The 27,566-nt window shown below is 37.9% G+C and overlaps 1 protein-coding gene across 4 annotated transcripts in view; it reads right to left on the bottom strand.

The window, feature by feature from the left end:
* LOC131075347 (AP-5 complex subunit mu) overlaps positions 1 to 24,553 on the bottom strand; it is a 132,749-nt gene extending 108,196 nt beyond the window's left edge. For all 4 annotated transcript variants that reach the window (XM_059216631.1, XM_058012164.2, XM_058012163.2 and 1 more), the window contains exons 1-2: positions 24,234 to 24,553; positions 23,766 to 23,894 (exon numbers count right to left, since the gene is read on the bottom strand). In XM_059216631.1, coding sequence (XP_059072614.1) covers positions 23,766 to 23,894; positions 24,234 to 24,298 — 194 coding nt within the window. In that variant the 5' untranslated portion in view covers positions 24,299 to 24,553. The remainder of the gene's footprint in view (positions 1 to 23,765; positions 23,895 to 24,233) is intronic.
* Positions 24,554 to 27,566: the final 3,013 nt, after the last annotated feature.

Genomic DNA, 27,566 nt, shown 5'->3' with positions numbered 1-27,566 from the left:
TTCACCTTCTTTCAAAGGCTAGAACACCTCAAGGTCACTCCAACCATGCCTTAGAAGTCCAAAACTTGGCCATATCAAGGAAAATAATGAAGGTTATGTGAATTTCGCTCTGGACCCTTTGGAAGGGTTAGGAGCGAAATTCCTACTTGGGCTCATTTCTCACCTTTTTCCTCCCTTTCTTGGCTTGAATATGACTTCTTAGGCCGCCTCCTACCATCATCAAGTAAAATTGCTCTCAAAGTGGCATTTATTTCAAGGTCTAAGTGAGAAAATAAGGTCATTCAAGAATTTCGCTCTGGACCCCTTGGAAGGGTCGGGAGCGAAATTCATATTTAGGCTCAAATCTTGACTTCATTTCTCACATTTCTTCATCCAAACAAGTGTTTTGCCCTCAATAATGCCTAGGAATGAGTTAGTTCTAAGTTTGGGTCAAAGTAGAATGTCTTATGGAGAATTTCGCTCTAGACCCTTTGGAAGGGTCAAGAGCGAAATTTGACATTTTGATCTCTCCGTTAGGATTCATATATGGAATATAACATTTAAGTATAAGAATTTCTTATACTTTAAGTTATATTCCATATATACTGTCAGGATGTTTGAGAGTGGTTTTGGACCTCCAGGAGTTATAATGCGAAATCTAGTTTTTGGAGGATTCTTCAATTTTCCAGACTAGTCAAATTTCAGGATCAGGAAGAAATTCCAGACTTAGCCAAATTTCAAGGCATTTGAAGATCGGGATGACATTCTAGACTTCATCACTCACCAACTTGACCTAACTCAGACCTTCAAAGAGGATATTCACTCACCAAGCAAAACACAATTAGCAACAAGAGCAAAACCAGGCCCTAAGGAAGACTTTCAAAGAAACCCTAACCCGGAGCATCCACTAACTCACCTTTAGCTAAAACAAAGCCTGCTATCTTAGTGATCCCTCTGGCAACACTCAGAATGCAAAGGCTAACAGATAAAACCCTAAAAGACCTAAAAAAAAAAACCTAGAAAGCAAAAAGTAGGGGTCCCCATTTGCAAAGGGGTGATGTGTGAATACGTCACAACACATACCAAGCTTACCTCGACAGTACACAAACTTTACTCTAGAGAGAGGCTTGGTGAGAATGTTTGTTGTTTGCTCATCAGTACTAATGTATCTTAACTTAACAGCATTCCTTTCCACCATGTCTCTAACATAGTGATACTTGATCTCCACATGCCATAGTGATATTGATCACTAGAGAAACCATCTTGACATGGTCCACTCCCTCTGAACCAATATGAGCAAGATCCTCAGATATCAATCGAAGCACATCCTCTTAGTTGCTCCCTCTGTCACGGAAGCATCTCCTGCTCACCTGGTCCCAATCATGTAAGATATCTTGCTTCAGAAGACTCTCATCATCTGGTATGATCCTCATATGGCTGGAAGTGCTAGATCCAAAACAACCATGGATCTACTGTCATAAGATCGAGCCCTAGGCAGGAATATGACCATCCTGAGATTTAGAACAAAATCTCCTTGCAGTACGCTCCCTTTCACTAGAAGAGCCTTCTTGTCTCAACTTGCTTCATTACCCTAGATGTTATCATTACTTGCACAAATGCTTCTATGGCTTTCACAAGTGAACTGTTGCACTTCTACAAGTAAATATTTGTTTTATAAAAAATTGGGAAATGCAAAATCTCATAATCTCCACTAAAGTCCTCTGCATATTCTTCCTGAATTTCAATCTCTTCATCACAAATAGAACTTCAAACTCTATAACCTGAAAAGCAACAGGCTGTGATTCTAAAGATGTCATGTATGTAAGGGACAAGTTTCTCATAGTAGATTGAAGAAATTTATAAAAAAAGATATCCAAATGCAGCTTGTCGTAAGCGGACATCTGTTGACAATGTTGCTTCACAAATAACACACATAATGTAATTGCATGAATTAATAACTAGATATGAAATTCATTAACATTATTCAACCATAAAACTTATTTCTTTCAAGTCAAAATATGAATCCATCTGAATCCTTTTGTGGAAGAGTCTCACCAACATCCGCAATGGAAGCTTGAGGCATAGTCTTGGTTGGACATTTCATTACATAGTGACCATATTTGTCACATCTAAAGCATTGGATTTCTGAAATATCCTTCCTTCTTTCGAAGTGTCCTTTCTTACCTTTCTTCTTTGAGGAGTGAGAGGCAAGAACATGAATATCTTCATTTGTAGAACTTTGACCAATGCCTCTTGTGACCAATCTTGACTCTTCTTGAATGTAGTCTATCTTCAATCGATCAAACTTAAGAAGTTTTGATCTTGTGCTTATCCCTTGAATAAATGACTCCCAAGATGAAGGGAGACCATTGAGTGCCAACATGGTTAACTCTTTGCCCTCTATAGTGTGTCCAATGGTAGAGAGTTGATCTCTCAATTCAGTAATCCTCATGAAGTAAACAAACAGAAAGAACAAACAAAAAGTAATCAGACTGAAAGTAAACAAACAAAAAGCACAAATACAACACATAACACAGTGATACCCTAGGAAAACCTCCCTCTTGGAGGTGAAAAACCCAGCAAGAAATGTCCCACATCTAATTAGAATAAACACAGTAGCAGATTACAATCTTTACCCTCCTTTAAGGCACACATCAACTACAGTGAAACTTATCTGAAGATAGAGGACTGAATGTATATGCAAGTCGCTGTTACAGTAAGCTAATTTGAGACTGAATTCGACAGTCCTAAGATACTTCACCCAGTCTGAGACAAGTTCGGCAGCCCAGGATAGTATTCGCTCAGCCTTAGAATGACCTCACCAGCAGTAACATAGATTTGCACCACCTTAGGCAAATTCGTTGATGCAGAGACAAGTATTGGCTGCCCTAGGAAGATTCGCAAGTGTGGAGATCAGTCGCATATGAGAGTGATAATTCGCTTGTGATCTTCAAATCACCTTTCATATATAGGAGATGACACGTACAATAACCCTTAGTCAGCCTTGTGTATTTTGGCGCCAAGATACAATATAATTTCAAATGCTTTACAAGTTATATGAATAGGTCTTGACCTATATCATTATTACAAGTTACATATAACAGTCAGTTATACAAGTTCCACCCATCGCCCAAATAGGGCTTGACCCAAATAGGGTTATATGCCAATATGCTAAGGCCGATAAGCCACTTAGCATGTTATGTACTAGGTCGGCCCTAGAAGGGATCCAACCTGGCTACAAAACAACTCTCCCTCTTAGCTAGGGAAGATACCTTCTAAATAATTGAGTCACATAGTGACTACGACCATGGCTACTCCCAGAGGGTGGGTCCATCATGGCTACTCCCACGGATGGAGAACATAAGTGCTCATTGTCATCTCAACATGACGTTCACCATAACTGCTCCTAGAGGGTGAACAAGCTCAACATGGAATTTCTTTCATGACATCCACCATACCTACTCGCAGAGGGTGGATCCACCATGCCTACTCACAGAGGGTGGAAGAGGGCTTTCACCTCAAACTTCTCCCAGAGAAGAGTGCATTACCACCATGCCTACTCACAAAGGGTGGTTCAACCAAACCTACGCGCAGAGGGTGGAAGGTACATCTCAATGTATCACTTATGTTGAGACTCCCTCTCAGCTAGAGCTTCATTCTCCACAACTCCAAGCTTATCTCGAAAGTATGCAAACTTCACTAGAGCAAGAGGCTTGGTGAGAACATCTGTTGTTTGCTCATCAGTGTTGATGTACTTCAGCTGAACAACATTCCTTTGCACCATATCTCTAATGCAATGATACTGGATTTCCACATGCTTTGTTCTATCATGAAATACTGGATTGGCAGAAAGCTTCACACAGCTCTGGTTATCACTATGGATAACTGTAGGCTCCCAAGGTTGGCCAAACGATTTTGCAAGGAATTTTTGAAGCCACGTTGCTTCTCCAGCTGCCACACATGCAGCAATGTATTATGCTTCTGCAGTACTCAATGCCACTAGAGATTGTTTCCTGCTACACCAAGAAATCATATCCCAAGCTGAAGCAAACTCCAGAAGTGCTCTTACGATCAATGACACTTCCTACCCAATCAGAATCAGAATAACCTTCCAAGTTCAGTACTGTGTTGGAAGGGTACTTCAATCCATATCCAACTGTGCCACGCAAGTATCTCAAGATATGCTTGGCTGCAACTAGATGAATTTGTCTAGGTTCACACATAAACTGACTAAGAGCACTCACTGCATAGCAAATGCCAGGTCTAGTGTTAACTAGATACATCAAGGATCCAATCAACTGTTGATACTCAATAGGATCCACAAGATGTGAACTAGCTGCAGATTCACTCAACTTCTTCAAGTTAGAGTCCATAGGAGTAGACATAGGTTTACAATCTAACATACCAAACCTCTTCAAAATATCAATGGTATATTTTCCTTGAGTTAGAATAATCTCATTAGGTCTTTGCCATACTTCTAACCCTAGAAAGAAATGCATGAGACCTAGATCTTTCATTTCAAATTCTGAAGTTAGTTCTTCCTTACATCTAAGAATGAGATGATCTTCTCCAATCAAAAATAATCATCAACATATAAAACCAGAATTAACATCTCACCATTGAATATCTTGAAGTAAATATTTGGATCGGCATCATTCTTACAGAAACCTAAGCTTACCAAGTACTTGTCAATTCTTTCATACCAAGCACGGGGAGCCTGCTTAAGGCCATATAATGCTTTCTTCAATCTACATACATGAGACTCTCTCTCATGAATCACGAAGCCTTCAAGTTACTCTATGTAAACCTCTTCTTCAATAACTCCATTGAGAAAAATTGTCTTTATATCCATCTGATGTAACTTACATCCCTTAGCTGCAGCAAAAGCAATGATAGTCCTGATAGAAGTATATCAAGCCACAGGGGCAAAGGTTTCCTCATAATCTATGCCTTCCTTTTGAGAGAAGCCACGAGCCACAAACCTAACTTTGTATTTCTCAATACTTCATTGGCAGCATGTTTAATTTTAAACAACCATTTGGATGATACAACTGACTTACCTTTGGGTCTAGGCACAATATCCCAAACATCATTCTTGATGATAGACTGATATTCTTCTACCATACCATTCTTCCATGCTTGCTAATTCATGGCCTCTTCAACGCTGGAAGGTTCAGATCCAATGATGTTGCACATCAATGCAACATAGTTGGATAACTTCTGAGGTCTCCTACTTTCTCTGAATGTGCCACTTGGAGCTGCAAACTTTTTTGCCTCTTGTACAATGTTTCTTGCCCAAAGGGGTCTCTTCTTGCTCACAATAATATCTCTAGGCCCATCAGTACGATCCATAGGCTCAACTGGATCATCATGCTCTTCACATTCTGTAGACTCCCTCTGAATCTTAGTATCATGATCAATATCCAAGTTTTGAGGGTTATCATGAACTTCATAGTCAGTCTCTACTTGGACTTTTGCACCTTTTGAATGCAATATCTTCTTCAAAGGTAACATCTCTACTAACCTCAATATACTTCTGACCTGGAATGTAGATTCTGAATGCTTTGGTGGTTTTGTTGTAGCCCACAAGAATTCCTCTCTTTCCAGAAGGTTCCAACTTGGTTCTCTTCTCTTTGGGTACATGAGCATCTACTGGACTCCCAAAGATCCTCAAGTGGCTGATGTCAGGTTTGACCCCTGCAAATGTTTCTTCTGGAGTCATATCCTTAAATACACGGTGAGGGCATCTATTTTGAATGTATACTGTTGTTCTAGATGCTTCGGCCCAAAGAAAAGTCTGCAGGTCCTGATCATGAATCATAGCTTTCGCAGCCTCAACTATAGATCCGTTCTTTCTTTCTACAACCCCATTTTGTTGAGGGTTGTAGGGAACACAAAACTCCCTCTTCATTCCTACCTTAATACAAAACTTATGAAAACTACCCGAGGTGTATTCACCTCCATTATCAGACTTTAATTCTTTTCCCAGATAGATTTTCAACTAAGGCCTTAAATTCTTTGAATCTACCTAGGACTTCATCAGATTCTTTTGACTTTAGAAAATAAATCCACGTTTTCCTAGAGTAGTCATCTATGAAGATTACATAATACAAAAATCCACTTGGAGAAGCAACAGACATAGGTCCACATAAATCAAAATGCACAAGAGCTAATTTCTCTTTAGACCTACTTTCACTTTGACTAAATGGACTCTTAGTGTTTTTACCCATAGCACAACCTTTACATGTATCATCATGAATATGACTAAGTCTAGGCATACCTTTAACCATCTTCTCTAGGGTGGGAACGGCTCGGAAATGAAGATGTCCAAGTCTTCTATGCCATAGCTCGCTTGACTCAAGTGCTTCATGAATGAGAGCTTGAACTGGACGAGCAGAAAGCTTATATAGGATCTCATACCGACTCCCAGTGACATGAGCTGATTTGATGTTGGACTTCTTAGGCCATGCAAGAACTCTTTCCTCAAAAAATGCAATTTGATAACCTTTAGCTTCCAATGCTGATATGGAGATAAGGTTCCTCTTGATTCCCAGCACAAACAATATATCACTGAGGTGAAGAGAAATTCCAAAATCTAAGTTAAAGGAAGTAGTACCAAAACCTCTTACAAAATAGCGTGCATCATCTCCAATGATAACGTGTAGGTTGGACTCCTTCTCCACCAAGTCTGAAAGATGCTCCTCATAGCCGGTGATGTGTCTAGATGCTCCACTACCAATCAGCCATGTATGACTGCCTGTAGGAACATTGCTTGACAAGGCAGAGATGAAGAGGAAGTCTTCAGCATCGTTCTGATTTGAAACTTCATTTATGTTTGCTCCTTGTTGCTTTGGCTGGGATAAGCAGACCCTAGCATAGTGACCGAACTTGTCACACTTGATGCGTGAAAGATCCTTCTTCTTCTTTGAATCAAGAGCTGGATCAGACCTTTGGTCTCTATTTCTCTTGAAATTGTTCTTCTTCCAATAGCCTCCTTGCTTCTTGATGGATTAGGCAGCAAGAACATGATTGTCTTCTCCATGAGTGCTTCTGATAACTCCTCTTGTGGCCAGTCTTGATTCTTGTTGTATGCAATCTACCCTCAAACGATCAAACTTGGGAAGTTTTGCCCTTGCACTAATTCCTTGAATGTAAGACTCCCAAGATGTCAAAAGACCATTGAGGGCTAACATGGACAAGTCTTTGTCATCAACAACATTTCCAATAGAACAGAGTTGATCTCTCAAATCAGATATCCTCATGAAGTATGCTATGACGAACTCTCCTTTCGCAATCTTGATGTGATGAAGTTGCTGCTTCAAGGCTAGGGCACGGCTAGTGTTGTTAATTTTGTACATCTCCTCCATGGTTCTGAACATATCGCTTGTTGTCTTCATCTTGGAGATGATGGGAACAATGTGATCCTTCACGGAATCAACCAGTACCTTCTGAGCTTGAATGTCTTTCCTTCCTCCATTGAATTTTTTCTTCTTCTGCCTCAGCCTCGGTGGATTTTTTGTCCACAAAGTCTGCAAGATCACTTCCATTCAAAGCAAGCATAATTCAAAATCGCCATGACATAAAATTGGAAGCACCATCCAATCTATCTTCAACCCTGAGACTATGCACCATCTTGAAGAAGTGATAAGAGCAGAATGAAGATAAATAAAAACTATCAATCTGATTACACCTAATTCAAACCAAGCTCCGATACCATGTTAATTTTAGCAATCAGACTGAAAGTAAACAAACAGAAAGCACAAATACAACACATAACACAGTGATACCCTAGGAAAACCTCCCTCTTGGAGGTGAAAAACCCAACAAGAAATGTCGCAGATCTGATTAGAATAAACACAATAGCAGATTACAATCTTTACCCTTGTTTAGGGCACACATCAACTAGAGCGAAACTTATCTGAAGATAGAGGACTGAATGTATATGCAGGTCGCTGTTACAGTAAGCTAATTTGAGGCAGAAATCAATAATCCTAAGATACTTCGCCCAGTCTGAGACAAGTTCGGCAACCCGGGATAGTATTCGCTCAGACTTAGAATGACCTCGCCAACAGTAACATAGATTCTCTCCACCTTAGGCAAATTCGTTGATGTAGAGACAAGTATTCGCTGCCCTAGGAAGATTCGCAAATGCGGAGATCAGTCGCATATGAGGGTGATAATTCGCGTGTGATCTTCAGATCACCTTTCATATATAGGAGATGACACATACAATAACCCTTGGTCGGCCTTGTGTATTTTGGCACCAAGATACAATATAATTTCAAATGCTTTACAAGTTATATGAATAGGTCTTGACCTATATCATTATTACAAGTTACATATAACATCCAGTTATACAAGTTACACCCATCGCCCAAATAGGGCATGACCCAAATAGGGTTATATGCCAAAATGCTAAGGCCGATAGGCCACTTAGCATTTTAAGTTCTAGGTCGGCCCTAGAAGGGATCCGACCTAGCTACAAAACAACATTTGTCACATCTAGAACATTGGATTTCTGAAATATCCTTCCTTCTTTTGAAGTGTCCTTTCTTACCTTTCTTCTTTGAGGAGTGAGAGGCAAGAACATGAATATCTTTATTTGTAGAACTTTGACCAATGCCTCTTCTAACCAATCTTGACTCTTCTTAAATGCAGTCTATCTTCAATCAATCAAACTTAGGAAGTTTTGATCTTGCACTTATTCCTTGAATAAATGACTCCCACAATGAAGGGAGACCATTGAATGCTAACATGGTTAACTCTTTGCCCTCTATAGTGTGACCAATGGTAGAGAGTTGATCTCTCTATTCAGTAATCCTGATGAAGTATGAGGTGATGGATTCTTCTTTCGTCATTTTGATGTGGTGATGTTGTTGATTTAATGCAAGGGCTCAGCTTGTGTTGTTGATCTCATACATTTCCTCTAATGCTTTGAACATGTCATATGTCGTTTCCAACTTCGAGATAATTGGCGCATGTGATCTTTCACAGAGTCAACCAACATCTTCATTGCTTTGTGATTCTTTCTCTTCCATTGAAGCTTCTCATCTTTGGTTGGTTCCGGTATGGCTTTCTTCATGAATTTGTCTAATTCGTTTTCACCCAAGGCAAGCATAATTCTAAACTTCCAAGATACAAAGTTTGATGCTCCCTCAAGTCTGTCTTCAACTCTAATTCCATTCACCATCTTGATGTTTAATAGTAGTTGAACTTGAAGACAATAGGGGAAGATAACCTTGCTTCGATAAATCCGATCTGATCTTTCCTTAAGTTTGCTTTGATACCATGTTAAGTTTAGGTGATCAAATTATGTAGACAATAATTTCACAATTGAGGATCTACGAACTACTTAACATAGTTGATTCTCCACTTGTTGTAGATAGTCTTCTATCTGTTGTGGATGAATGCACACTGACTATTGTAAAACCTCCTTACTGCTGAAGATGGAGGTCTACACACTTGCTATGAATCATTGAAGAAGATATATCAGTCTACTAAGGATTTGAACTGCTTGTGTGATCAATTTGAATTGTTGAAGATGAACAAAGAACACGATCTGTCAGATAATGCACGGTCTGCTTGAAGTGAATGTATACGATCTGCTTATGTTTTCTAATAATTCGATCTACTTGTGACGTCTAATTCGATCCCTTGGAAGAGTGAAGGAACAGGTCTATATACCCATTCAAGGGTGGCGCCAAGCAACACGACTTATACACAAGTCAGTTCATCTTTAATCAACACATCTTCTCAAGGGATTAACCAATGTTAACTAACATGTCTCCCAAAGTGGTAGTTATAATTAGTTAATATACATTTGCAACTGGTTTTCATAAAGTCGCTAAACTAAGAACATAAGAAATCGCCAAGAACATGAGATTTAAATCGGAGAACATAAATGTCTAAGGCCAATAGGCCACTAGGCATTTATGTCAATCTAAAGGATCCGACGGACGCTACATACATCAACAGTTTGACCCATGAAAGTCCTTATTTCATTGCCCGTTTGTTCACTCATGGTGGATGTAAGCTTCCTTTCTCTTTCCAAATCCCTTTGAGCCCTTTGGCTAGTTTGCATTAACTATTCTTTGTCCCTTAGGCCGGCAAGAACAGTGCTCCGATACCAATTGTAATTTCCCCTTCGTAATTTGCCCTAGAATCACAATTGCAACAAATTAGGGTTAGGGTTACATCCTTACCAAGTAAAATATCTCCTCAAACAATGTGATCTTGGATTTGAAGCTTGCAATCATATACATATACATATATAATTTCAATTATTAGGGTTAGACAAGAACACATAACATTCATATAATATCCATAATATTATACAAACACATTAGGGTTTGGAAGAAGAAAACATGACAGGTCCACCCGAAGCAATATCTACACTAAGCCCAAGGGCAAAGTAAATGCCAGAGCCCTCTTGGCCTCGGTGGGCAATCTATATGGACATCCACCGAGGTGGCCTACTTAGTGGGTTGCTTGTACTTGCTTTCACTATCTATGTATTGTTGCGACATTTTCACACATCACCCCATTGCAAATGGGGACCCCCACTTTTTGCTTTTTAGGGTGGTCGTTTTGTTAGTTTGCTTGGCTTGGCAGTAGTTTCTTTAGTCATTAACCAAAGCAAATAGGTCTTAGAGTTTATGAGGTCAACAATGTTGAGGATGCAAAAGTTTGATTGGTCCTCGTGGAAATCAAATTTCTACTCTTCCTTTGGATTTGAGCGAAAATGATGAAAATGGTAGCAAGATAATGCAAATTTTTGTGATGACAGATGAGAAATCCCTATGGAGATCGAATTTCCACTCCTAAGATTTTAAGTAAAAGAATGATGATGAAAATCCATTTTGTCCCTATGAAAATCAAATTTCCACAAAGAAATGAAATCAAAGAACAATTTTGTCCCTATTAAAATCGAATTTCCACTTCAAGTGGGAGATGAAAGGATTTTGAAACAAGTTGTAGAGCAAAAATAGGGATCATTTTGTCCCTATGAGAGCCGATTTTCCACCCTCCCCACAAAAGTCGGATTTCCTAAGTGGCATTACACCAAAAGTTGGGACAAAAGTAAGGAACAAAAAGTCTCTATATAGATCGATTTTCCACACAAAGCATAAAGATCAACTTTCCTAAGGAGGACTACAACAAAAGTATGGACTAATTTGTCCCTATAGAAATCAAATCTCCACTAGAGAAAATACCTTGCAAGTTATGAACGAAAAGGTAGTGACTGATTTCATCCTTATACCAATCGGATCTCCCCCAAGGAAATAAATTTGCAAAGGAACAATGAAATCCATAGGGACTGAATTGTCCCTATCACCATCGATTTTCCACTTGGAAGTAAAGTTGCTAAGGTAGAGCAAATTCCATAAGGATCAATTTTGTCCCTATTCCCATCGATTTTCCACTTGCAAAGCTGAGCAAATTTAAGGGCAAATTTAAGGACTTAAGTTGTCCCTATTAGGATTGAATTTCCATCATTGCATTTGGTGGAAGGAATGAAGGATAAAGTGACTCAAAATAGGGACTAATTCTGTCCCTATTCCTATCGAAATTCCACCAATGAGGATTGAATTGAAAATGAAAATCAGTCCCTATAAAATCTGACCTTCCATCAAGGGGTTCAAAGTAAATTGAGGATCAATGAAATTAAGGACTATTTTGTCCTATTGTCCCTATAAGAATCAATTTTCCACTCCCTATTTAGAGGAGGAAATCAAATGCAAGTAAAATTTATAGGGACTAGCAACAAAGCAAAAGGATGTGAAATTAAATCTATCTCTATGCATTACTACTTTCCATCAAAGGATGTGAAGTCAAATAAGGACTAGCAAAAAAGCAAGGGCAAATTTGTCCCTAAGAGGCGCAAATTTCCACCCTCATACTTCAAACATTCAAATATAAATTAAAAAGATTCAAATCGCACCCTTTGATGTTTGATCTATATGTCGGCTGGAAGGAAGTGATGTCAAGAGTTATCATTTGAAAGGACACGAACTGATTCACCAACATATAAAAGAGACCCAAGGAAATCAATTCAACCATTCAGATTCCAAAGTTGATTGTGATCCAAGGCAGAGCGAACTAATTACCAGTAGACCAGCAACTTTCAAGAAGACTTCTTCAATTTTAAATCGCCAAGAAGAGGAGGGGCTGATTGCAGATCAAAGCCCTCATCGCTTTCAAATGAGGATCTTCAAGACATCCTTTCACGTTTTAGCAATCAAATTTAAGAACAAAATTGCAGAATTCAATCAATCATTCTTGAAATTTTGATGTGAAAGATGATTTCCAGTTATAATCAGACCTAAGTGAAACATATAAAGGATCAACACTTGATGATGTGATTCATGTTTATTTGGGATGTTTTAATTCAAGTTATGTCTCTTTTGCAGGTATGATTGCAAGAAAATGGGGAGTGGAGCACAAGGATGTGAGACAAAGAGTATAAAGATCAAGTGGTCAACCGGGGCTACACTTCAAGAACAACATCAAGATCAACATAAGGGAAGACAAGCTCAAGATGCCTAAATTCGGTGGACAACTTGAAAGGCATGAGGTGGAGTTGGATAATAGGCAAAATGATGGCACCTCACAACATGGAAGGACTCAACATCATTGCACCATACATGAGGACAAGATCGAGACCTATCCATGAAAATATAAAGATGTTTTACAATCTTGGATTTCTTCCAAAAAACCAAGAATCATTGTTGGTACGCCAAGGTAAAAAGCTTCAAGACGAAAAGATTCAGTGGATCAAGGTAGGCTAGGCAGCCAAAGTTATAGAATCAAGATGGTGTAATTTGGGAATAGGCCTTCACCCACATCACAACAGAATTGGAGATGTTGAGTATCAAGTGATATTGCTCATAGCATCAAACTTGCTTGTGATAAGGTGTCAATTCTACAATGCAAGGTGAGGTGGCATCCCAGTCATCACTCATCCAATCAAAGGGTACCAAGTCAAGGATATCCATATACAATGTACCTGACTCACCTAATAAAGGCACAAAGTTCAATATACCTAACCTCATCACTCATTGGTCAGCATTCAAAGGACATGTTCCCTATTCATTGTAGTTTTCTTATTGATCAAGGAGGAGTTTGTTGTAACAAACCCTAATTAGGGTTTTATTGCAAAATATTGGCCATTGATTTGAAAATCAACCTGAGCCATTGAAATGTAATGAGCTCTCTATATAAGGCTCAAATCTCTCATAGTAAAGGTTAATAGTTGATCAATAGATAATAGATGATAGTTAGTAGTTAGTGAATAAAAAGTAGCAGTACAGTAGGAGAAAATGAGATTGTTGCCAAGACTTGTTGTAATAAACATACCTTCTTCATTGAAGTTATGGTGAATTTGGTTGGCTATTTCAACTCGTTGCATGGTCTCCACTTCTCATAGTATAGATGTTTGTTAGATGAATGGAAGACATCATTATTGATGAATGGTGAGCCTGTGTTGTAATGTCCCTCCTCGATTCTGATATAAAATTTCAGTCTCAATCCCCTTAAGAATTTTGTCAAACACTTGTCTTACAAGTGCTTTTCTTGCTGTTCTCAGTTCAGTTTGTTATAGGGACATTGATTAATAAATACTTAATGAAGATCAATCAATAATAATCTGAAAATGAAGAGTGATGGCCAATACAGAATATAGACAGCAACTAACACAATTTGAAGCTCATAAACATGAATGACTAAGGTCTGACAATGACATTATGTCAAATGGATGGCATACAACTTCAGAATTCAACCTTGTAGAGTGCAGTCCTATATGCATTGATCATTATTCATTTAATGGCTCAATGATCATTACAAACACTAGTACACATGGTCTGAAAATCATAACTAATTCTCAGAATTTCTGAGGACAAGCACCATTCATATAACTCATGCAAACAACTGAAAATTACAATAAGGAAGATGCCTTATGAACCTGATGTAAATTCGCCCAAGTGTAGCGATGAAGATACAAGCAATATCCACTGATTATGACCTTCCAATGTGCCAAATCGACCAAGTCTAGTGCTATTCCTGCTGCTGCCAATGTTAGGTCTGAGAACCCAATGAAATCTGCTTACAAAGTGTCTAAATGCCTTTCCAAACCAATCGAACTCTCCTCCAATGAAAGCGCCCTACTCCACAAGGATGCCACAAAGCCGAAGCATGTATTATCAACTCAAATCAAGGTTCTAGCGCCACAAACCTGGTCTGATCGGATTCATGAATGCAACCCCATACTATCACCAAATGCCACACAAAACACCAAGAAGGGATCGCCTTAAGCTCCTATTGACCTCGCTGGCTTCCAATGTCAAAATCGATGCACCATGCTAGAAGTATGACAAAAATCGTGGAGGATGAAAGTCTGCAACTGATATGATAACAGCAACAATATAATTCGATTTGCCTTCTAGAAATAACAAATGATATCACCTCTTGGCCTAAGAGAGATCGCTGACTTCAAACACCCAAGGAATGCATTCACCATCACTCAAAAGCAAACTCACAGAAATCTGAAAAGTCTGAAGCAACCACCACAATCTGATATGAAGTTTCCTTAAGCTCAATATGTAAAGCTGAATGCTCTCTACTCTCTACGCAACCCTTCAGAGGGTCTTTCACCTCCTCAGTTATGCTGATCAAAGGGAGATATCGTTCCCTGGGATCTCCTCTGCGGACAACCTTCGGTTCCACAACTCAAAACAAGAGATAACCAAACAACTGATGATCCAACATGCTTTTCCCCTCTTCTATTTATTCATTTCATAACTCATCATAGTCACCTTCTAGAAGATAAGGGTAGGTACACTTTATATTATTTAATTATAGATGTTATTTTAATGTACCTTTAATTTATTAATTAAATAAAGCACACACGTCTCCTGATACGTGTTATCCCTTATAACATCAAAATATCAAATAATAATGAGATGTGAAGCCACCAATCACTGCCACGTCGACCCCCTACACAACTCCTTGGCCTACGAGGGTCAATTATAGGCCAACCTCGTGAATGTCCACGTGCTAAGGAGAAGGGGGCATTACATATGTTCACACCAATTGGGGTTTGTTGATTGCAAATTACAATGTGTGGTTAAAGTGAACTTGATTAAAAGCTTAACTTCAATCATTGTATGCTCATTGTTCATAATGTTGGTGTGCATGGGTGATATGAAAATCATTTGTTTATCCTTAGGAGATTGCACCTTCTTTGTGTAGTTCTTCCCACATGGTGAAACAAAGCTTGGTTTGGTTGCACCTAATCAACAGTCATTTCTTACATTCTTAGAGTCGCGTATTCTTTCTCAACTCTTTCCCCTTTTGTCCTTTTTTTTCCATTTGAATTTGAATTAGTTTAGGAGAAGAAGCATCACATGATTGATACATCCGATGCTCAAGTTCCAGTTGTAGTCCATAAACGTAAGTCCCCTTGATTACCAGCAATTACATCAACACACTGAATCTATCCAAATTCCACATATAAAGTCAAGACCTGACTATAGGAACCTTGGAGTCACCTCGTTTGATCACAAAGTTTACATTTAAAGAGATTTTGTTCAAGAGAGGATAGAATACTTAGTATTTTATTCTGTGTTGCATCATGTCATAAAAAACACATCAACATGTCTCATCCCCCTAAAGACAAGAGCCATCATTACAGAGTCAGAACAACAATTATAAAGGGGATTTCTTGGTTGTTCTATTTAAGCCGAAGGGCGGATTAATATCAGAGCCCTCTTAGCCCTAGGAGCCAATTATATGGTCATCTCTAGGGTGGCCTACTTAGATAACCTTCTTATAACTCCCCTCTTACACCACCGATCCTTCATACAAGATGGATTTCAGACAGTTTCATCATCAGACATATTTTATATCCTATCATATTAATATACATATAAGAGGTAATAATTATCAATTTATGCATAAGCAAATGTATATATATACCACAGGTGGCTGTGAGAATATAGAGCGCTGAGAAGGGCAGATTTGAAAACAATATCAGACCGCCATTTTAAGTTTGATTTGAAGATTAATTCCTTTCATGTATTTGCTGATGGATGACTAAAGGTTCAATCTGGATTTCCTTTCTTTATCAGAACGAGTTCTTCTTTAATCTGCTGAATGTCTTCTTGGGTGTGAATGTGTTTATGTGTTTTCTTGATGTTCCATGCCCTTCTACAATCCACGTCCTCTTATTCATTTACCCCTATCTATCACTGGGAGGTTGTCTTTTTGGGTGGACATCCCTTCTTGGAGGGTGGCGTCTCTTCCTAGTTTAACTGCGGCTTAACCTTTGTCATAATAAACCATTTCAATAATTCAATCTCCCCTTAACAACGTTTCTTATACTTAACAAATAATTTATTGCCAAGTGTGGAGATCGCTGTTATAAGGAGAGGAGGATCGAACCATATAATATTCCCATTCCTTTGACCGGTTGTAATGATGCAGATTTTTATGATTTTGAAATTGTGAAGTCTTACATACTGTAAGACAATTTCAAGGATTGGTTTGTTGTTCACCACATATCAGATCAGGGGCATGACATATGCAATCACGTTCAACGACAGGACTGCAATCCAATGAACTTAAGGGAAGATTTCCATTTTTGCCATGTAAGTTACACTTATAGCTTTTATAAATGTGTCCATTGAAGTTGAATTTTGATTGCAGTTTTTTTGTTCCAGTACCAAATTACACTGGTACACAATAATTGGATATAATCATATAACACACATTTCTTGGATGTCTTCTCAAATATAGAGGTTGAATGGTTACAGTTCAATTGTTGAAAGATTTTTTGGTTCTTAAAAAAGTGACAATCAATTATATTAGGTCAAAATTGAAAATTAAAAAAATTACACTAAGAAAGACAAGCACAAGGTAAGTCTCAAAAGTCTTGAAGGAAAAATTCCAGTCACTTCCATAAAGCTTTCACATGCTTAGCTGGTTTTTGTTGAAGTTATAGCTGCGATAGAGATCCAAGATGCAACGTCCCTTATTTATCTCGCGGTTTCAGTTATCTTTTCTATCTTGCATCGTTTCATTGGCTTCCGTTTTTTTCTTTCAATATTCTTCTTTTATGATCGCTTTGGTGGTTGTCGGTGAAGATGTCTATGTGGCTGTCGGTGAAGATGTCTTTGGCTGTCAGTGACTTTTCCTCTTCCATCGTGGAGCCTCTTCACTTGCTATGTGATTCTTTATATACATCGCTCTTCTATTTTCGTGGGTCTTCTTCTTCTTCCGCAGATTGATAGTCATGTTGTTGGCTTCTTATTTTATCTTGTAGCAAGTTGAGAATAATGTGTATGGAGTCTATCAGATCAGTAATATTATATGTTTTTTGTGTTCAAAGTTTTCAGACTTATTAAGGTTTATAGAATGTATATGAGATGGATCATTTGACTTCATTGTCATGATTGATTTGTAGAGAATCAAACTTATCTTATTGTGATTGATAGTAATTTGAAACTATCAACAGTTGTATTCATTTTCAAAGATATAATAAAGTTCATTTTTGAGTGGACTGGGTTTTTCACCCTCAGGTGGAGGGTTTTCCCAAGATAAGTTCTTGTGTTTGTATTGTTCATCAGTTTAGTTTTCTGCTATCTATTTATTCTGGTTCAAATTTAACATGGTATCAGAGCGGGTTTAGAAAATTGATCCAGAACCAAAATCTTTAAGTTCTTTATTTCTTTCTTTTGTTTCCCTAAGTTATTCATAATGGTGAACGGATTGAAAGTAGATGATAGACTAGATGGGTCATCAAATTTCTCTTCTTGGAAATTTAGAATTCCGATCACTCTAGAAGAGAATGATCTCCTTGACTATGTCTCGAAAGATGTAGAAGAACCTTTTGTTGATGCAGAGAAAGTTCAATGGAGAAAGAATAGGACCATGGCTAAGAAAATTCTGATTGATTCTGTTAAGGATCATCTGGTACCTATCATCTCTAAGTTGGATTTAGCTAAGGAAATGTTTTAGACTCTAAAGGACCTTTATGAATTCAACAACACCAGCAGAGCTTTAGCCCTGAGGCGTCAACTGCTGCATGTGAAAATGTCTAGAGGAGAATCCATTACTTCTTATTTCATGAAGATTTTTGAGTTAAAAGATCAGCTTAGTGCAATTGGAGATACTTTTGTTGATAAAGACTTGGTTATGTTAGCTATGAATGGACTTCCCAACTCTTAGGAATACTTCATTCAAGGCATTAGTGGAAGAGATGAACTTCCTAAATTTGATAGGTTGAGGGCAGATTGCATCTAGGAAGAATGCAGACAAGAAGCTAGAGGCAATGGTCGCAAATCTCATCATGAAGATGATCATGTGCTAGTTGTTCACACATCTAAAGGGAAAGAAAAAAAAGGTAACTTCAAAAGATTTAGAGACAAGAATTTTGAGTCAGCCCCTGATGTCAAGAAAAAGAGAAAGGACCTTTCTAGAATTCAGCGTTTTAGGTGTGACAAATTTGGTCACTTTGCCAGAGATTGTGTATCGAGGTCAAAGCCTCGGGAAGCTGCTGCAAATGTTGAGAATTCTTCTCCTCAAAGAGAGTCAATTGAAAATTATGAGGGATTCTTATTTATTTCTGCACTTTCTAGTAATGTTCCTACTAGCAGTGATATGTGGTTGATAGATAGTGGAGCATCTCGTCATATCACTGGTTATCGTGAACACCTTTCTAACTTGAAAGAAAAAGACTCCCATCTTCAAGTTATCATTGGTGATGATACTTGCTATTCTATGAAGGGTGTTGGTTCTACTTCTTTTCAGTTGGACTCTGGTATTCCTCTTCATTTAAGTGATGTACTATTTGTTCTTGGTATTAAGAGGAATCTAATTTCTATTTCTGCATTAGACGACAAAGGTTATCATGTTGCTTTTGCTGATGGAAAAGTACCTACATGGAAGAAGAACTCAAGTATTCAATCAGCTCGTGTTATTAGTGTTCATCATGATAGTCTTTATAAACTTTCAGCTCATCTCATTCAAGTCTTAGCTCATGATTCTTCAAGTTCAAGTGAGTTGTGGCATAAAAGATTTGGTCATTTAAATTTCAGAACTTTGTTTGCAATGGAGAAGGTTGTCAATGGTCTTCCAAAGCTGAATCAAAATCATGAAGGTGTTTGCAAGGGGTGTGCTTTAGGTAAGAACATTAAGAGCACCTTTCATAATAGTGAAAGTAGGGTGAAGGATGTTCTAGAATTAATTCATTTTGATTTATGTGGACCTATGTCGGTTGCTTCTCTTAGTGGTTTTTGGTATTATGTCACCTTCATTGATGATTTTTCATATAAGTGCTAGATTTACTTTCTTAAGTCTAAAGAGTTTGATGAAGTGTTGTCCAGATTTAAAGAGTTCAAAGCTCTAGTTGAAAATTTATCTAGCAAGAAAATAAAAGTTCTTAGATCTGATAATGGAGGAGAATATGTTTCTGGTGTTTTTCATAACTTTTGTGTTGAAGTTGGGATTAAGAGGGAGTTTAATCCTCAACAAAACGGTGTGGTTGAAAGAAAGAATAGGACAATTGTTGAGGCAGCAAAGGCTATGATTCATGACCAAAGTCTTCATACATTTCTTTGGGCCGAGGCTTGCAAGACAGCAGTTCACATTCAGAATCATAGTTCTCATCAGATTCTACACAACTTGACTCCAGAAGAAGCTTTTACAGGTGTCAAACCAGATGTTAGTTATTTCAAAATCTTTGGATGTCCCGTTTATATTCATGTTCCAAAAGAGAAAAGAACTATAATAGAACCCTTAGGCAAGAAAGGCATCTTTGTTGGTTATAGTGAATCTTTAAAAGCATATAGAATCTACACTCCAGGTCAAAAACAGATTGAAATTAGCAGAGATGTTACTTTTGATGAAGATGTAGCTTGCAAGAAATCCAAAGAGACTTAACTTGGAATTTGATGAAGATCTTGAGCATTCTCGAGATATAGATACACCTGATCCGAATCTATCTTCAGACATTCAGAGGGAGTATACTGATTTAGAATATCCTGTTGATTCGGCTGATCTAGCTGATCCAATTGATCCAGTTGACTCTATAGTCACAACAGCAGGCCCCAGTAATAGTTCAGCTCATAAGAAAAGACCGTTGTGGGCTAGGCACACTATGGAAGCGGCTGAAAAATATGCAGCCCCTCATGGTACTTTCAGAGAAAGTAAAAGACATCACAAGTTTGTTGGCTATGTATCTTTGATGAGTCATATCATAGCTTCCGAGCCCTCGAGTGTTGAAGAGGCTTTAAATCAGCAAGTGTGGAAGGATGCCATGATGGAGGAATATCAATCTATTATGAAAAATGATGTATGGGATATTGTTTCAAGATCTAAAAACAAATCAGTGGTTTCTTCTAAGTGGTTGTTCAAATAAGTGGTTGTTCAAAATCAAACACGCAGCTGATGGGAGTATAGAAAAGTTCAAGGCCAGATTTGTAGCTAGAGGTTTTTCCCAAAAGGAAGGCATAGATTTTGAAGAAACCTTTGCACCTGTAGCTTGTTACACTTCTATCAGGACTATTATAGTTATTGCAGTTGTTAAAGGTTGGAAACTTCATCAAATGGATGTGAAAACAGCCTTCTTGAATGGTAAAATTGAAGAGGAGATTTACATTGAGCAGCCAGAGGGCTTTATTATTCATAATAGAAACTCACATGTATGTAGGCTGAAAAAGGCCTTATATGGTCTTAAACAAGCCCCTCGTGCTTGGTATGAGAGGATAGATCACTATCTTTTGAGCTTGGGCTTTCTAAAGAATGATGTTGATCCAAATTTATACTTCAAGGTATGTGATGACAAGATGCTGATTTTAGTGCTATATGTTGATGATTTATTTCTCACTGGTAATGATGATCTCGTTGTCAAATGCGAGAAGGAATTAGCTTCAGAATTTGAAATGAAAGATCTTGGCTTGTTACATTATTTTCTTGGACTTGACATATGGCAAAGACCCAATGAAATCATATTGAGTCAAGGAAAATATGTAATTGATATTTTGAAAAGATTTGACATGTTAGAGTGTAAGTCTATGGTGACTCCTATGGAGGTAAATCTGAAAAAATTACATGATGATGCAGCAAATTCAGATCCTACTATGTACAAGCAATTAATTGGCTCTTTAATGTACTTGATTAACACAAGGCCTGATATATGCTATGCAATTAATACCTTGAGTCAGTTCATGTGTGAACCAAGGCATATTCACCTTGTGGTAGCCAAACACATATTGAGATATGTACGTGGTACAATTGGATTTGGCTTAAAATTTTCTTCTTGTGTAGATCTGAACTTGCAAGGGTTTTCAGATTCAGATTGGGCAGGTTGTGTGCCTAACAGAAAAAGTACTTCAGATTGTTGTTTTAGCCTAGGTTCAGCTATGATTTATTGGTGCAGCAGGAAACAATCTTGTGTTGCTCAAAGTACAGCTGAAGCGGAATATGTTGCAGCATGTGTGGCTGCAAGAGAAGCTATGTGGCTTCAAAAATTACTTGCAAGCTTGTTTGGGCAGCCTTTGAAACCTACTGTGATTATGTGTGATAATCAAAGTTGTGTGAAGCTTTCAATTAATCCAATATTTCATGATAGATCCAAACATGTGGAAATTAAATATCATTACTTGAGAGACATGGTTCAGCGAAAAGCAGTCGAACTCAAGTATATTTCTACAGAAGAACGGGCAGCAAACATTCTCACCAAGCCGCTTCCAAGAGTGAAGTTTTGTTACTTCCGAGATAAGCTTGGCATTGTGGAGAATGAAGCTCTTGCTAAGAGAGAGCCTCAACTTTATTGATTCTTTGCTTATTGTTAATGAGTTCTTCTCTGCGAGAGAAGTTCAAGGTAAAATCCCTTGATCCACCCTCTGGGAGTAGCTATGGTGGAAGTCATGTGTATGACTATATGATTTTTATTTCCATTTTCATTCACCCTCTAGGAGTAGCTATGGTGAATTTTGTTATGCTGAGATAACAACTTTATTGAATAAAATTTGTGATGAGACTCTGTTAACTTTCTTTGATTGCAGCTGTATGTATCTGTCATGAGATGACGAAATGAAGATCTCTCTTTTGCTAAGAGGAAGAATTGAAGTTATAGCTGTGATAGAGATCCAAGATGCAACATCCCTTATTTATCTCGTGGTTTCAGTTATCTTTTCTATCTTGCATCATTTCATTGGCTTCCGTTTTTTTCTTTCGATATTCTTCTTTTATGATCGCTTTGGTGGCTGTCGGTGAAAATGTCTTTGGCTGTCGGTGACTTTTCCTCTTCCATTGTGGAGCCTCTTCACTTGCTATGCGATTCTTTATATACATCGCTCTTCTATTTTCGTGGGTCTTCTTCTTCTTCCCCAAATTGATAGTCATGTTGTTGGCTTCTCATTTTATCTTGTAGCAAGTTGAGAATAATGTGTATGGAGTCTGTCAGATCAGTAATATTATATGTTTTCTGTATTCAGAGTTTTCAGACTTATGAAGGTTTACAGAATGTATATGAGATGGATCATTTGACTTCATTGTCATAATTGATTTGTAGAGAAACAAACTTATCTTATTGTGTTTGATAGTAATCTGAAACTATCAACAGTTGTATTCATTTTCAGAGATATAATAAAGTTCATTTTTGAGTGGGCTGGGTTTTTCACCCTCAGGTGGAGGGTTTTCCCAGGATAAGTTCTTTTGTGTGTATTGTTCATAAGTTTAGTTTTCTGCTATCTATTTATTCTGGTTCAAATTTAACAGTTTTGTTCTAAAATTCAATCAATACAATTTACTGTTCATCTAGAAGAAAGATGCAGCATTCAATTTGTATATTGTCATTTATTTTTTTGTCATTGTGACTATTTTTGGATCCATATTATAATGTTCACTAGACATGCATTTAATCTTCTCAATTATTATATAATTTACTATTCATCTAGAAAAACTATATGACTTCCAATTTATTTCATTTTAGACTTATTAAGTTCACGTATTCAGGTGAAGTTTCAGCAAATTGTGATGGATCTTAAACTTAAGAGGGGTACGATATAACTCTTGTGATATTAGACTCGTTTACAACCATTTTTTATTATTAAATTTATTGAAATTCTAGCTGCTGTGATCTTGTCAGCTGATGCCATTCAGTTTGAATCATCTTTCATGTCATTGAAGATTTTATGGATGTGAAAATTTAGAGGGGTATGATATAACCCTTGTAATATTAGAGTCTTAGACTCATCTCCAACCATTTTTTTATTATTAAAAGTGATTAAAACTCTAACTGCCATGACCGTGTTGACTAATGCCCATAAATATTGTATCATCTTTCATGTCGTTGAAGATTTGGCTATGAATAAATTATCTAACTCTAACAAAGATTTACTCTCACAAATCTATTGATGTGCCCATTGAACCTATGTGTCCAACTGCGAGTAACTACTCTTACTAAATATATACCTAGGGTTCAAAATCCTCAAATGAATAGGAATCGATATTACTTCCAACGTTGATCTCAACAGCAATCATAGTTTGATGTTTGGCATTTAAATATGCCTAATGTTCAAATCCTATAGAACCCTACTATAAATTTGTAATCGTTAGTCACGCAACATTGACCTCGGTAGCAATCATAGTTTGTGTTTAACTGCCCCGATGCCTTGGGGGATCGTACAGAAATACAAAAGTTCAAAAATCTGAAAGCAAATGCTATTCTATTTCAATTGTAACAAAACTTATAGATTATTCAATACGGAAAACACAAATTTTCCCACCTCTGCTTCCGATCAACAAAAGCCTTGGCTACCTCCCCATCGTTCGGGAGAGGACAAGATATCACTTTGTCTTCGTGCTCTTGCTTTTTACAGGCACTGCGCCATTGATTCTCCACAACGGGAAAGCGTCTGCTCCAATCAAATACATAAAAACCAATAAATTTTTACAACTGGGTATATTTTTTGTTTTTTTGGCTTTTTTACATGTACTAAACTAATTAAAAAACACTACAGAAACCTATATCTAGAGAAATATAGAATATACATCAATGTCAGCGGATGAGCAACCGAAAATGCAACCTATTCCATTTTACGCAGGATACTCATGAGTTTGGATTGGATTATGAATTTGAAAGAGGGGTAAACGGATTCGTTAATATAGATTTATATGTAACCCTTGAGAACTTCAAATGCATTTCACTGTCATCGGTTTTGAAAATAATTGGATGTGCCTGTTGAATTCGTGACCTGGAAAAAGCTACGGCATCGAGATTGTTGAGAATCCAGATAGCTCGGATGCTGCACCCGCCCATAGTTCTCGATTTATGCACTCTGCTATTCAGCTCCGGATCTTTTCTACTGCAGTGAGGAGTGGCGTATAACTTGTAAGCACCTCAGCACACGTCAACCTCTTTTGCTTCTGTCATTTGTTTTGAACTTCGAAATCTGCATTTTTCACTCCCGCTATCAGAAATGGAATCGGCTCTGTGCTTGGCTATGGCTCTTTACGTATGGGCGAAAGAGCTTTATGATATTTTGGTACAAATCAAATTTATAACGTTCCAAGCAAAGATGTAAATATCTTAATGGCAATATGGGCGATGGAGCTTTATGATATTTTGGTACAAATCAAATTTATAATGTTCCAAGCAAAGATGTAAATATCTTTTGGCAATAAATCTTTTGGTCGAAATTTTAAAAAAATTTGGGAATCGCGAAAAAATCGGTAATAAGTCGGCAAAATTATCGAACATTTGAAAATATATAATTTTTTTAAATATTCTAAAAAAATACATGTATACACTAAATTTATAGAACAGAATAGCATATTACTGGTTTTCATCATATATAAATCGTAGTTTGAGACTTTGAGTCAAATACATACCATATGGCATATAGCAAAGTGATATACCAAAAAAACAAGTTCGAGTTCTAAATATTAAATACTAAATACAATTGAGTCAAATCCATATTGTAGAGCCTAAACCACAAAACAAATCAGTGAAGTCTGGACTCTGAATACATATTAAGTTCATGGTTTCATATCATTGAAAACTGGAAATCATAGATTGCGTTTGCGACTAAAGCTCAAAAAAATTTGTTTTCGTTGAGTGGGTGCTGAAGTAGATGGTGTTGCAGTAGTTGCTGCTAGTGTTGCAGTAGTTGCTGCTAGTGCTGCAATATCCTCAACCGGTGATGAATCTGCCTCTTCTAGATCAACAAACTCATCTCCTACCTCCTCACGTTCTGCCACCTCTGCCGCCCATTCAGCTGCCTCCCTCTCCATCTCATCTAACTGAGCGTCAGTGATAAATGCATCCACATCAATATCACCAATAGCACCATCAGGTTCATCAATCCAATCTGTTGTGTATGGATCAATCTCATCAATATCAAGTGCGTCATATGAATTGTTCCCTTGTACCCTCTTTTCATGCAGTCGAAGGTTGTACTGCACATATACGCGTTCATTCAAGCGCTTCTGAGTCAACCTATTGCGTTTTTTTGTGTGAATGGCCTCAAAGACACTCCAGATGCGCTCACAACCAGAAGCACTACAAGGTTGAGATAATATGCGGATTGCAAGCTTTTGAAGATTAGGTGTTGTGGCACCATAATCTTCCCACCACAGATCTGCAAGCATACAAATTGGCATTTATAACTTGGTAAATATTTTTATAAACTTAAAGATTGAAAGAAATGGTAAAGTTAAACCGTAAAATAGATTTAAGAGCACTTTTTTTTTTTACCTGGCAACAGGGTGTCTCTCTTGCGAATACCAATAGGTGAAGAAAACAATGGTCCATCTTCCTTCTTGTACCTCTGCAACTCATCAACAATGATGTCTTGAATATTTTCATCAAGAACCAACCTCTGAATACATGTGTCAAGGCCAAGTTGAACCTCCTGATCTATTTTGAAACTGCGGGAGTAAGAGAACTTGGGGTTCAAATAGTAGGCAGCAGCATGGATATGTTGGTGGAGTTGTCGATTCCACCTTCAATCAATTATGCGCCATATGGGTTCATATTTAGTCCTCTTTGACCCATACAAGTGTTGAATTGCCTCTTTGGCCTTATCCATGGCCTCATATAGATACCCTATGGGGCTTTTATCCCCATCCACCATCCGTAGAACCCTCACCAACGGTTCTGACAACTAGACATGACAAATTTAACAAAAATTAGCAATGTGTAATATTATAAAATTTAAAAATATATCATCAATTGAAATTTGAGCTTTAAACACTTACATTGATGATCTCCTCCATGAGTTTTGCAAATCTATCATCAAAAACGGCCTTCACGACCTTCTCTGCTTCAGGTTTCCTACAATAAGGGCTTTGCAACCATCTTTCACTCACAAACATCCTCTTCAGGTTGGGCAATGCACGTAATATGCTCTATAAGTCGAGGAAATTCGTGGCAAAACGTGTGACTCCTGAATGCACAAGATCCTTACCATCAGTGTGTTGTCTCATAAGCTCCAAGACCCATGTGTGGTTGTAGATGTACTTTGTGATTTCCCTTCCATCTTTAACCACATTATTCACCCAACTAAGTTTCCCTATGTCCTCAAGGAGTAAATCAAGGCAATGAGCAGCACAAGGGCTCCAAAATAATGACGGATGCCTAACTTGTAGAAGTTTACCTACTGCCACATATGCAGCTGCATTATTGGTCACAACCTAAACAACATTCTGCACTCCCACTTCAGTCACCACCTCATCCAACATGTTGCACAAGGTTTCTACATTCTTCACTTGATCTGAGGCATCAATCGATTTTAAAAATACCACTTGTCCCCATGAAGCAACTAGAAAGTTTATGAGTGTCCTATTCCTACTATCCGTCCACCCATCAGATAAAATGGTGCAGCCATTCCTTTCCCAATTCCTCCTTTGTTGTTCCACCAGCTGATGTGTGTTTTGGACCTCATCCTGCAATAATGGCCCACTCAACTCATAACGACTTGGGAACTTGAACCCCTTACCAGAAATGGTCAATCCACTGACCATTTGCTCCCAATATGGACTCTCAATAATACTAAATGGAATATTGTTGTAAATCCAAAATCTAGCCACTGTCGCTCTTGTCTGTTGATGCACTTCCTTATTCCAGAAAGTACCTAACAATCCAGGTTGTGCACCAGGAGTGTTACGAGGAATGAAAAAACCAGATGTATTACTGCCCACCCCAATATTTTTTGACTCTGTAGAACTGATATTCCTCGTTGGGGCTGCCATTGCCTCTGCTATCCTCTTTATTTCTACCTTCTTTTGCTCAAATTCTGAAAGTCTTGCTTTTGCCTCCCTTTGAACCTCTTCAGAACAATTGTCACATACCGTAATATTTTGTCCACTGATTTGTGCAAGGTGAATTTTGAGTCGGTATATGCCACCGGTCATAGTTTTCGTGCAATGGTTACAAATAACCTCTCTTGCCACTGTACCTAGTGCGCCATGTTTCCACATAGGATCCCTCTTTCTACCACCACCTCTACTTGTAGCACCTCTAGTTGCAGAAGCCATTGTCTTTTATAGAAATTCGAAAGAAACCTATCAAAAGAGACCAAACATGG

The sequence above is a fragment of the Cryptomeria japonica genome, chromosome 2 (assembly GCF_030272615.1).
Source record: "Cryptomeria japonica chromosome 2, Sugi_1.0, whole genome shotgun sequence".
NCBI lineage: Eukaryota > Viridiplantae > Streptophyta > Pinopsida > Cupressales > Cupressaceae > Cryptomeria > Cryptomeria japonica.
This window is presented reverse-complemented; position numbering and strand designations above follow the sequence as displayed.